Source organism: Mya arenaria, chromosome 10, assembly GCF_026914265.1.
Source record: "Mya arenaria isolate MELC-2E11 chromosome 10, ASM2691426v1".
In the NCBI taxonomy this organism is placed as follows: Eukaryota; Metazoa; Mollusca; class Bivalvia; order Myida; family Myidae; genus Mya; species Mya arenaria.
This window is the reverse complement of record NC_069131.1, coordinates 64,204,555-64,218,246: the sequence shown is the minus strand read 5'-3', so window position 1 is coordinate 64,218,246 and position 13,692 is coordinate 64,204,555. Positions and strand designations below refer to the sequence as shown.

General features: G+C 32.3%; 1 protein-coding gene across 2 annotated transcripts in view; it reads right to left on the bottom strand.

Annotated features, from left to right (window-relative positions):
• Nucleotides 1-938: 938 nt before the first annotated feature.
• The window catches only part of LOC128205682 (dyslexia-associated protein KIAA0319-like protein), a 52,759-nt gene continuing 40,005 nt past the window's right edge, over nucleotides 939-13,692 (bottom strand). For both annotated transcript variants that reach the window (XM_052907535.1, XM_052907536.1), the window contains exons 22-24: nucleotides 12,740-12,836; nucleotides 10,314-10,414; nucleotides 939-8,803 (exon numbers count right to left, since the gene is read on the bottom strand). In XM_052907535.1, coding sequence (XP_052763495.1) covers nucleotides 8,652-8,803; nucleotides 10,314-10,414; nucleotides 12,740-12,836 — 350 coding nt within the window. In that variant the 3' untranslated portion in view covers nucleotides 939-8,651. The remainder of the gene's footprint in view (nucleotides 8,804-10,313; nucleotides 10,415-12,739; nucleotides 12,837-13,692) is intronic.

Genomic DNA, 13,692 nt, shown 5'->3' with positions numbered 1-13,692 from the left:
TATCAAACTCGTCCAAGATTTTATTGAGGGTAACATTCTGACCAAGTTTCATTAAGATTGTGCCCAGATTGTGACCTCTAGAGTGTAAACAATTTTCACACAGGCAATTTTCATAGTTTGATGAAATTGATACATATTTGAAGAAAAAGACCACATGAAGGTCAATTACAATTAAAATTGTGCCGATTTCCTGGTTGAATTATAACATACACTACTATTCTCATTTCTTTGGATTTTGCAACTTTAGTTACCCAGAGGCACCTCCCCAAACCAATAAAGCAGGCAAGCATGTGTTTGTACGAGTTGTCTCACTTGATAAACGAAAACTAATAAAATCAAGGTTAATTTTGTATTCAGGATGTGGTTATCAGTGTTGCATTTATACCTTTTTTTCAATGAAATTAAATACCATTCCTAGAGTTTATCACACAAAAATTGAACTATTCTGATAATGCTTGTTTTTGGGAAAAACCAATTGCTATAATAAATATGCAAATTGGTCATAACATATGCGCAGTCAAGCTAATGCAACCATACCTCACCAGATAATATGCAGATTTTATGACATTTTCGTATTATTGAATCACCAATCACAAATTCTACAAGATTCTTTTGATTTTTTTAACATTCAATTAAAATATCACATTTTACAAGATAACATGAACAATTGCTCTGATAAAAATAAATGAAAGGAAACAATTGCCGGCTACTGCTTCCCTTGGGATACTGCTCTACAACCAATATGTGTAGATACATACACATATGTGTAAATACACATACACAAGTTCATGTATCTGGTGCTTTTGTAATCTCTCATATATCAGACAGTCACTGGGAATTTCAAGCAACACAAAGGGATACATAGCTGCTCATATCTCCACCTACAAGGTCAAGGTCATGAAACAATGACTTAAATGTGATAAAGACAAGAAACAATATTCAGAATTAAATAGTTTTATTTTTACTTTTAACAATCTACATAGATTCTGTATAGTTTCATGTATCTCCAAAACAATACAAACAATTGACATATCAATGTCACACTGAAGGTCACTACCAATTTTAATAGTTTAATGCAACATTAGAGGTCTCTACCAAGCTTGATAGATGAACAACGGAGAATGTATTATAATATGTAATTCAAAAGCACAAAATTAATTTTATTGAATGGACATTAACAAGAACTACTGTCGAGTTAAATGAGCAAGAATGATTATCAATGTAATAATAACACCGAAATTTGAAGAAAAAAAAAAGAACTGAGGTAAAGACAGTTTGGAGACCCATACTTTTTGAGACCAATACTTTTTTGCAATATTGTACCCACATGAAAGGTGTACAGGCAGTGAGTGGGCCGCTTATTTATAAAACATCTTTCGTTACTTCCTTACTTATGTCAGTTAATCCACTGGTCATATATATGTTATACTTTCTGAACAACCTGATTTCCATTAATTTGAAATTCAATTTTTAATGTTTAAAGAAAACTTTCGTAAACTTTGTTTAAGTTGACGATAAAAAAAGACTTAAGTTAGGAATTGACTTAAGATGTTTTATGAATACCCAAGCCCTGCTGCTTTCTGCCTGAAATTAGGGTTCAGTTAGGGTAAGGGTAAATACATAGAATATAAAGTCTTTCTAAAGCATTTGTCATTTCCTATTCAATAAATGAGTTGGAATGTTCAGAATATTACAAAAATAATTCCGTTTCAATTTCATCCCACTATATTATACAAAATATACAGAATAATGGCTGATTTCCACTATTATGTATTGGTAGGCTGTCGGAGTGAAAGTGAACAAATCTGAGGTAAATACACAACTCTTGTATCAAATTTTCTAGTTCCCTGGTATAAGAGTAGTGATTGTGCATTTTCGACCCGAAAATCAACCAACACTTAGCTGAAATCACCCAACTTACAATTATCCATGAATGGAAAAGAATACATCAATATCTCTAAGAATTACGATTATAAAACAAAAAACAAAACAATCTTCTTCTACGACAACAATTGGTTTATGTGTCATATACATAATGTGGTGAAGTGAATTACATACCGGTAATACGTGTTTTGGATTTCGCGATTTAACATAGCAAGGGTAGCCGCATGTGTAGAATTTTATCATGTTTTTTTACCAAGATAATTTATAGCTATATATGTACATTAACTAGTCTTTTGACTAGTTTTCTCCAGGCACATTGCAGCGAGATGTCACATAACATGCAATGTGCTTAAGAAAACTTGATATTCATATGTTATAACACACAAGGGGTTATAACGTCATTGTCTTATTTCAATTTAGTGCTCTGATCGGATTAGCCTACTTCTGGAATTTGCTTGTGCGATCTCCGGCATTCAAACAGCATGAAATCATGAAAAAATATGATCAATCTTATATACATGCAAATGCATCTCTAACCTACTCAAATAGATATTTAAACAATTCAACAGTCTGGTGAAGATGAAATTGTCTACATATGATGAAGATGACATTGTCTGACGAAGATTATATTGTGTTGCTCATAGAAGTTTTGCAAATATCTAAAAATCGAAGGATGAGCACAAGAGGAACCTTACTCATGCAATTTTTAATGGAGTTACACCAGTGTTGCACTGGGATCATTAAATATTTTTGCAAGCGTAGTTCAATCAAATACAACACAAAGAACAAAAATAAATAACGCTAATCATTGGCATTCCTGATACAAATAATGATAACTCTCACAAGTAATGTGAGATATTCCACTTCTTGAACAAAATAGAGATGGTAATATTTTTGTGAAATAGATTAGACTCGAAGCCAAAACCCAATAGTCACAGCCCCCAGAGCACTATCAATTGTAGGACATTTATATAAATAAAAATAAAACGTGAGTAAATAATTAGATTTTTTTTTTTTTTTTTAAGATTATTCTCCAAAAACCTTTTCCTGACAAAAAAACAATTGTTATGCCAATAAATAAATAAATTGTTTGACTGAATCATAAATATGCACACAATCAGTATGTTTTTTAGCTTCCAATGGTCATAATTTTATATTTTTATTTACATAGTTGAATCAAGGGTTATGTAGTTAACAAGTAAACATGGGTCAGATAAGACAAGTTATGTTTTAATCGTAACCTAAGACATCACACAGAACATGAAGTCAAGTTAATTAAATACCCAGGTTGTCTGAGTATAAATCAAGCTCTACATGGTAAAATAACTAATCTCAACACAAAGAGAATCATGTTAAAAAATATCAGTAACAAAATTTTTATATCAACTAGCAAAGAGAGTGGTAACGCCGTTAATTTTAAGATTGACAATGAACAATTAGGCTGGTATGAACGCAAATTCTTATCTAAATTGGTTTGGCATCAAATCTTGTAACAAGCTCTTTTATACAAAATCCAGAATTTAAGCAAATCCGGAAATTGTTTTACAAGTGCAGGTTTGCGGGATTTTTGACCAATGACATAGGATACAAATCTTGCCAATAATATGCAACGTTGGCATCAAAAATGAGTCCTGTTAAGGCAATCACAATAACAACAAAAACAGGTAGGAATACAGAACAAACTAATTAAAAGAGCTGTCACAGTCACTTGAAAAAGGGCCCCGACTTGGCCTTGTCAGACAGATAGCCATTATTGATTGTAAAACATCTATGACTTTGTCCTCCTAATGGCAGCTAATTAGTCATTTCACATAAGATGTCTGTGGGGTATTTATAGGTATGACCAGATCAAGTTTGAGGAATACAGGCTTAAGCATCCTCCAGTAAAAATCAGAAAAAAAATTGTGTCCAAGGTCACGAGAACCATAACCTTTGACCTTACTGACCTCAAAATAAATAGGTATCATCTGCTGGTCAGGACCAACCTCCCTGCCAAGTTTGAGGACCATAGGACCACATATACTGTAGCTATCAATTGGACAAGTTTTTTTCTTCAAGGCAACAATACTTTTGAGCTACTGACATCAAAATCAATAGAGGTCATCTGCTGGTCATAACCAACTACTCTACCAAGTTTAAGGACCTTAGGCTCAAGCTGTCTCTATTTTCAATCAAACAAGGTTTGGTTAGACCGATGGACATGTGCAAAGCAATTTGCAATTTACCCCTACCTCTTCCAAGAGGGGCATAACAATGTGTAACATTATATTAAAGAACCTTTTTGAAGACGTTTTGAAATAACTATTACTGCCTGCTCATGAAGACCAAAACTAGCAAAAAATGAAAACGCCTCTTTCCTACTCAGGACTCATTTTTGCCGATGACCCATTTATATCACTACAAGAACACTGGCCAAAAAGAGAAAGAAAACAGAGATCCAAACAACAGCACAACAACTTTGGTAAATACATGAACTCTGCATACTTTGATTAAATTTGTATATCATCAAAAATAAATGGTATGATAATATTTCTTGTGTCTTTTTTGTGTTCACAGCTGGTTGAGCTATTTTCTGACAATAAAGTAAATTACAATTACAATTCTAAAGAGCCGGATGACCTGCTGACTGCCTGATTGTTATGATATATTCCAATCACTTATCTTTTTTAAACTGAGGACTGTTTTATCAAAAGCATGGGAATTGATCCGTACATAGGAGAGATTTTTAACAGTGAAGTTCTTCTTTTAGGGATCTCTGCTAGCTTGGAACCATTCCTAGAAATCTTGATGAAACAAATCCCCATCAGCTCTTCTGCTAATTACACTTTTTATATTTAAGAAGTTTTAATCACGATAAGATTTTATGATTCAAATTCAATTTTTTTTTACATAACTATTTATAAGTCTGTGTTATATAGTAATCATAATTTCATATTTCTACACATGTATTATGCAAAAAAGAACCTTTAACCTATAATTTAAAACAAAAACATATTATTTTGTAGACATTACAATAATGAGCAAAATGCAATAAATAAAATTTCTGCTAAAATATATAAACTAAGAAACAATCTCAAAATATATTGCAGAGTAGAAGACTTAAACAAATATCCATATACAAAAACATGCCATCATTATTGACTTGCGTATAACAAAACTTCATAAGATTTAGAGACTCAGTTATATTGGGCTGCGTGTTCAGAAATTGGTTAAAGATAACAACATTGTTAACAGCTTCTTTGTTAACTTCTAAAGGGTGAAATATTTTTATTACGTGGTCATACATTTGATTTTAAATAAAATAGGTACAGCTGAAACAGTTGTCTTCAACCTCGATAGAAATATTGCAATGTTAACTTTCACAGTAGTATAGATTTTGAAAGTTAACAATGATGATGCGAACAACGTTGTTAACTAAAACAAAGTTCTGAACCAACAGCCCATTGTAGGTCATTGTTACAATTTAAATAGAACACTTTAATAGCAAATGCTTGCGAAATAATATAGAACAGACAAATGCAGCTATTATTACTAAAATAAGATATTTTAACTACATAGAAATACAGGGCTGACTGTTCAGAACCTTGCTAAAGTTAACATTCTAGTTAATGACAACATTGTTAACTATCAAATCTTTACTGCTATAGATATTTCATGGATACACATGTGATCTGACATGCGATTCTAACATGATTTAATACAACAACTGTTTTAACTGTGCTTACTTGATATATGAGCAAATCCTCAAATAGCGAACTTTATAAAAGTTAACAATGATGCCGTTAACAATGTTGCTAATTTTAACAAAATTCTGAACAATCGGCAATAATTTTGAAAAGACAATAGATGATAAATGGCCTCAAAAAGTGAAAGTTTTAACATAAAACAATAGAATAATTAAGTACAAATCAAAACTTCTAATTTATATACCGTACACGCTCTAATAGGCGTTTCCTACACTCCGTATTTTTTGCACTTCCTATGAAAATATGAAGCGAGAATTCTTTGATTTTTAAGCCTGCCCATAAGACAAGAAAAATGAGCTTTATGTACATGTATATCTACTTTAAGTTAAGAACAAGCCAATAATATGCATGAGTTAATGCTGCACTCTCATAAATTGACGGTTTTGACAACTATTTTTTTTTTGTCTTTGACTGAGCAAAATTTTGCGTTAATGTCTGGAAACCAGTGATATATAAAAATATATAAAAGGTCACAAAAAATTATTTTATTTATATTTAAGGTTGAAAATTGTTGTTTATGGCTATAACGTTAACATTTTAAGAAAAATGAACTTATCTGCATAAAACATCAATTTTCAAAGGTAAATAATTATGAAGAACTTGGCTCATTCAAAGACAAGAAATATTGTCAAAATGGTCATATCTGCGAGAGTGCAGCATGAAGAAATAATTATTTGAAGTCTAGTAATTCTATAACTATTCGGACAAACCCCTTTAGTCAGTGTTGATGTGCGTAGCATCTTACTGACTGACAGTTAAAACAATGCTGTTAGTATAGTACCAGATAACATCGTGATAAATGAACATTTTCATCACGTGCAGTGAGAAAGCAATTTCACTTTCTACCTTATGAAATGCATGATCTGATATTATATACAATTTACATTCTACATCAATGATGTGTGCCTATAATGTGAGATGTGATGACCTGACAGCTGGAGGGCTGAGGGTGATGGTTTGGGCATCCTATGCCACAGAAGCAAAGTTAATTTTTTAAAGCCTGTTTGAAGGCTCTCCTGGCTTCAATAAAAAAAAATCATTGGTCCATGGAGCCATCAGATTTGCACATTTTAAAGTTTTGATTGGTTGATATCATTTTTTTAAAATAAATATTGACCAATCAGAAGATCTTTTGACCAACTTTAACCAAATCAAAGACTTGACGAATGTCATACAGTTGGCTGCTGATATGCAGAATTATGCAAATCCATGGACAAATGACATTCCTATTATAATGAATATGTTTTACAGTATTGGAAAATCGATACTTTATATTCTATACACTGTGCTATAACAAGTAAACAAATAAGGCTATTTTCAAAGGATAAATTAGAATCTTTCAGAAATAGTAATTTGTTCATATTCTATTTCTTTAATAAAAATTTCGAAAAATGGTAAGGAAAAATCTTTATTATTTAAATTAATTGTTAAAAAGATTTTTTTTTTTATAATACTTAAACTTTATTAATATGTTCGCTGACCTCACAAAAGAAAATTAAAGTCACCAAAAACATGTTTATAAATACAAATTAAAATAATGCCATGCTCAGTGTATGACATTTTGAAAACTGTACATTAGAACACAATAACTCCCGAACGCCGATTACAATAAAATGAAATGGATATTCATACATTTATAAATAACAAGAAATAACAACATATCGTAAAAAAATACATATAACATGATAAATATATATTAATTTTTAACACTGTCAATAACAAATGACATACCATAACCCTTATTTCACCAGTCTTTAACAAAAACCATAGTGGATGTACCTTCAAGTACTCCAAAAAATTTGTGTGCATACTAAATATTGTGAACTGCTTGTTAATAAACATGAATTTTATAACGTCTACGCCAAACAGCATTCTCGTTTACCAGAGTGATGATGTTATGCCTATCATGGTTAGATTTATCATTTTATTAACAAAACATCCGTATGACATCATGGTTAATCCACTGAGTCAATAAAATTGCAACTCACAATTTGATTGGAAGAAGATTGTTCTCCCTTACCTCATTAATATTCATGAGAAAGAGATTTTGTCATTCCAATGGACTGTAAATAGAATAAAGTACCGAGGTGGCTAACTATGATCCGTATGATTTCGAAACCGTTTTGGTTATAATAAAAGAAATAATTTACCTTTAAGCATTTCATTTCAAGCAAAACTTAACACACAATCCCTTCATTAATTCTTGCATAATAGAGACACTTTTATAAATAAATATAATTCATCATAAATAAACAATTTTTTTACTGTATATCGCAGAAATAACTCAAAAAACGCTGTTATCAACAAAGGATCACTTTTTGGTAAAAACTTTCTGAACACTCCCCGTTTCAAGTTTTTAGTATAAAGCTGTTATAGTATTTATCACAACCAATCACAATTCACGAAAAAAATACTTAAGTCAAATCTCAGCCTCACCACATTTTACCACGCAAGAGCAAAGTATGATTAAAAATATATCTTTTTTTAAAAGTGCATTTTCTCATAAAATGTCTTGATGTTTTGTTTGGTCAATATTTCCAAAAAAATAATTCTAAAGCAAAAAGTGGAGTTGAGTAATTGGTCGAAACCAATGAGTTGGTACTGAATGGCAGTATTTGCAGTGGAATATTTTTTTTTGGCAATATAGACCAATGATTTAATCAACATATTCTATAAGAGAATGGGCTATTAAAAGGACATTCAATTTTTACGACTTTGATTATTTTTTCATTCTCTGCGGTGAAATGAGTGAAATGACATAAAAAAGAGTTAATCATCATTTCAATAATTACAATGTCTTCATTATAACTCTATAAGTCTATTTATCATTTAAAATGCTCACATATATATTCAACCAAAAATAAATGTCTCCATATTCTTCCAGAAATGCACTTGATATCCACAACCAATATTTAAGTTCTGAAACATACTGTTTGTGTCAATCCTTTTTGCCCAAAAGTTAATAACCACACACTCCCAAGTCAATAACATGTGTAAAACCTGAAAGAACATAGCTGGTTGCTACGTCTTCAAGGAGTTTTGTGAATACTGTTTGGAGACCCCGTTTAGTTTCCCGATATGTCCGTTGGATTTCTTGTTATTCACGAAAATGGTTTCTTCCTCGCTACTAAAGTCTGACTCTGACACCATAAGGCTGCTGTTTTGCTTTTTTCCTGGAATAAAGGGATGAGAGTTATTTTCAACGCCTTTTTTTAGCTTGTTCGTTTTTCAAAGAAAACGGCGAAACTATTGTGATAGCCTTTGACTTATTAGCATTATGCAAAAACTTTTAACTTGTCCATTACTCAAAAAAACATTAAAAATATTTATATGGTACACATATTGACAGCGACTTTGTGGACATGTAAATAGCAAGGCAGATAACACACAGTCCTGTCTTTATACACTGATGAACTACACTACTAAATCATTCAATCCCTAATTGATCAGAAATGAAAGTGTGACACTGATGATGCCTTAGACGATACTGCAGGACAAAAAAATCCCTGCGTGGTGTCCGCCATGCTTGGTAGGTGACACAAGAACATGAGTTTATCTTTTGTCAAATTGCAATTTAAAATTAAATGACAATGCAAAGTAATAACAAAGATATTTTCAAGAAACAATTAACAATCAGATATTAAATGTCTTTTTTTTTGAAAGACAAACACATCCAAACTGAACCTGTTTTGTTTTATAAACAAATGAAAACAACAAATACAATAACTGTGAAACTCATCTCTCACCTCCTATGGACTTCCTATATAAAACAGGGTTTAATAATTTAATGTGGAAAACTTGGGACTTTTTTATGAAAAATAAAACCCCATTTTACTGAAAGAATTATTTATCTATTACCAAAATAACCCACCAACAATGTTATGTTATCAATTAAATTAAAAAATTACATTTTTTCAAGGAACTATTTTTAATGTTTAATGCTGCCCGATCTACCGTCCAAGAATGACTACATAATAGTGAGATGTTTAGACTGGTGTAGATTGTTAAAGGTTCTCATTTTTCTGAAGGGTTTCATTCTAAGCCTTCACATATAAGTTTGTAGGTCGAAAGTCTGGACAAGTGGATTTTCTACAAGTAATCCAGTTTACTCGCAACACAAGCCCTAACCTTGTATAACATATGTTCAAATAAATTGTTGTTTCATGTTTTTTTTAATCATTTTATAATATTTTTACATTACCGAATTTTAGTGTAGATAATGCAGGGGAAAACGTGAGAAAACTCAGGTAAAAACTCTTCATACTATGTTAAGCAATCAGGGGAAAAATGAAACAAACATTTTCTTCCAAGTCCAGCAATACAATCTTTTGTGCAAAGGCAATAATTTAAATCATATTCTTAGAAGGACAACTGCTAACTATCTATTGTTATATTCAGAAATAGTGTACATAAATTATATTTGGGTTATCCGGTTACACGATGGTAAGCACATTCGTCAATCACCCAGGCCACCCGGATTTGATTCCTGGCCTGGTTGCATGTGAGTTAGGTTACTGGTTATGAATCTGAACAAGTGGGTTTTCTTCGTTTACTATGTTTTCCCCATATAACACAAGACCACTCCTACACAACATCGTGCTAAAGAGAGTAACTTAGTTTAAGTTATCATAACTTTCATCACGTTGGTTGGAAAGTATATAATGTTTATGGTAAATTATGAACCTGATTTCAGCTCCACAGTCTCCTCTTCATCCCCGTCCTGTAGTAGCGAGTAACGATGACGTTTTCTCGATGTTCGCAGACGGCAACTGCTACAACGACACCTGTAAAATATGGATAAAGTAAAAAGTAGATTGAACTCATTACTGTCCTGCAGTAACATAGATGTTTTCTCAATGTTCAATACATCGACACAAAGTTCATTACATCGACAGCTGTCAAATAAGCAAAGAATCAACAAGGGCAATAACTCCAGGGTGACTGGGATGACATGACTGGTTTTGACAAGATAATCTGCCAATGCACATATTGTCCAAGTTTCTGAGTGGACAACATGAACTTTGTGTAATTTAAGCAGTTTAAGGGCAATAACTCTGAAAAGACTGTGATGACCACAAACCAAACTCACATGCACCCAGGCCAGGAGTCGAAGCAAGAGCACTACCAGAGAACCAAATGTCAAAGTTTTGTGATGAAAGATCAATTGCTTCTTCAGTAACAACTCAGATAACATTAAGGTTGGGCAATTATAGCAATTCAAGAGCCATAACTCTGAAGTGACTAAGGCAACATGGTTGGTCATCAAATTTGGCCAAGATATTATGTCCATACAAATATGGTGCAAGTTTAGTGATGATCAGACTTAAGCTCATTGTGTTACAGAATGGCAAACTTAAAGTAAAGATTGCCTGCTTGCCACCCACAACTAACAGCAGTTGAATCCACAACGTGTTTTGTTACAAAAAATGAAATTTCAAACTAGAGTTGATTTATTCCGGCTGTTTCAATGTTGGCATTGACATTTATAGCTTACAATGGCTGCATCATGGCCGACCAAGTTAACACATTTAGAGTTTGATAATATATAACCCCATCTGCTTCTTAGAGTCTAAGAGATTTCAGCCACATATTAACAATCTAGCTAGTGAAGCTTATGTTGCTTTTTCAATAAATAAGACTGGAAAATGCCTAAATGAAATGGCCAAAGAAAAATCGAATGCACATGTTGCAGCTGCAAGAAAAGAAGTAGAAACAAACAGCGCCAGTTTAAGCAGAGACAAATGATCATTCAAGAAAAAAGAAGAGAAAAGCTAGAAGAACAAAGAAGGGTTAAGGAGGCTGCAGATGCCAAGAAAGTTATGAAGCAGGAAGATATTACAAGTGATATGATATTGTATGGATTATAGCAATCTGGACAATATGCTGTTTACTTTACCAACTAAGTCAGAAAAGGTGAAGGCTTAAAAAGCCCAGATCAGATTCTGCAAGGAAATTTTTCAACAAACCCCTGCAGATCCTACAAAATATGTACTTTTTAAGATAGAAAATGGTTAATTAGTACAGTTGACAGTAGTGATGTTCCGATGATCGATTATAATTGAAAATTGATTTGTTTGGGCTGATGTTGGCGACAAACGATTGTTTTTAGTCATAATCAATCATAGATTCAACCGGGGAGTTATTTTTCTTCTTTCCTCATCATCCTTTGTGTTCGGTTAATTACCACCAATTTTCTCCTATGAGTTAGTTTAATGCATTTGCAAGTGTTCAGTTATTATCATTAACAATATGGATGAAAGCAACAACAACACTAAATAACTTCAAACATTCGCATAGGATAAGCATAGTTAAGGATAACAAGATATAGTAAAAGAATAAATCTACAATTACGGTATGTCAAAAAATGATTGTACTATCGATAATTGGTTACTCGAGTGGAACCAATTATCGATAGTCAAACTGTAACCAATTCCCAACACTAGTTGAGAGTTGAAGAATTGAAGGAAAATGTGAAGGCTTTAGTCACTCATGCTTTCATTTCGCCAACAACCCCATTATTAGAGAAACCAAGTTATTGTCTGAAAAAGAGTCCGGCACAAGTTTGCAAACAATGACAGAGATGCATGGGTCACAGGCAGGGTGGTATCATAAGCATGTATGATTTATAATGCAAAGACATTCCAAGTGTTACCTGACTTAATAGCCACTTTAAAGAACAGCTACCTTCATACAAGAACAAATATTAAACTGACCAAAGGGTGGGTGTTGTTGGGGTGGGGGGGTGGTGCAATGTCATTCAGTATTAAACAATACAATTTGTGTGCATGATTCCTTTAAAATAAAACATATACTAATACAAATACACATATACTTGCATTGCTTGCTTTACATTTCTCGCTTCACACTCATGATCATTAAAACATTCCTCTAAGGTTACATGACTCTTGGTAAGTAGGAAGTTTGAGTGACATAGAGTTCACATAATAATTATGGAGAGTATCATGGCCAGAATCAAGGACGGATAGACAAGGGCAAATCTATACCCCCCCCCCATTTTTGTGGGGGCATTAATACATATGATATTCAAAAGGTACTCAATACTCAAGTGGTTTTTAGGTTTACTCTTGTATGAATAGGATTTCACATACCGTTTTCTTTGCCAGCAGAACACTAATCCCCAAATTGCACCGGTACAAAATATCACAATGAGAAAGCCCACGATCACCACATACAGAATGCTCCAATCTGAAACACAGAGAGTGTTTTTAATGACGCTGCTCCAGTGGGAATATCACAATGGGAAAACACAAAATTTACGTACAAAAGATTTGTGGTGAAATTTTAAATTCAATATTTCATGATTTCTTTTTCACAAAGTCACGATTTCAACTTGACAAATTCATGATTTCATGAAATATGGAATTTGAAATGTAACCTTGGTCTTTTGTATATAAGTAAAGTTATTTGCTGACTGACTAAGCATATTCTAAACCAAATTTAGTAGTGAAGGCCTGTTTGTGCAAAATTGATATTCATCGAAATTCATTATTTGACTCAAAATAAAACATATTAAAATACATGTGTATTATAGTATATGTGGAATCATAATGTTGATTAAACAAATTGCTATAAATGTACAAAAATCTTCTTTTTTAAAAAATTATTCTTGTCATGTAATATGTTGGGCCAATTTTTAAATATATAAGATATTGAAGTTGCTAAAATGAACGTGGATGTAGTTTTCTTACTAATATTCAGTCTGAAAATACATGTTCCATTATTTACAACTTGATAATTGATTTATGTTTGTCCATTTCGGTTTGATTATCTATTATAAAATTTGTTTGATTATCCAACACGGAAACTGAGTTCCATGTATATGCATAGCTAAACAGTAAGAATGTGATCTTGATTGGTATTTGTATACCCATCATAAATTTGCACACAATCCATTTTGCAAAATATGCTAGTGTTAGTTTATTCCTGTGCAATATGGCTATATTCCATTCAGCTGACATCCTGTCATAACAAGTATCATTGCACAATGTTTAATAATTTGTATTTTTTTCTTCAGTTTTTGTATCATTTGCTGTTCAGAAAA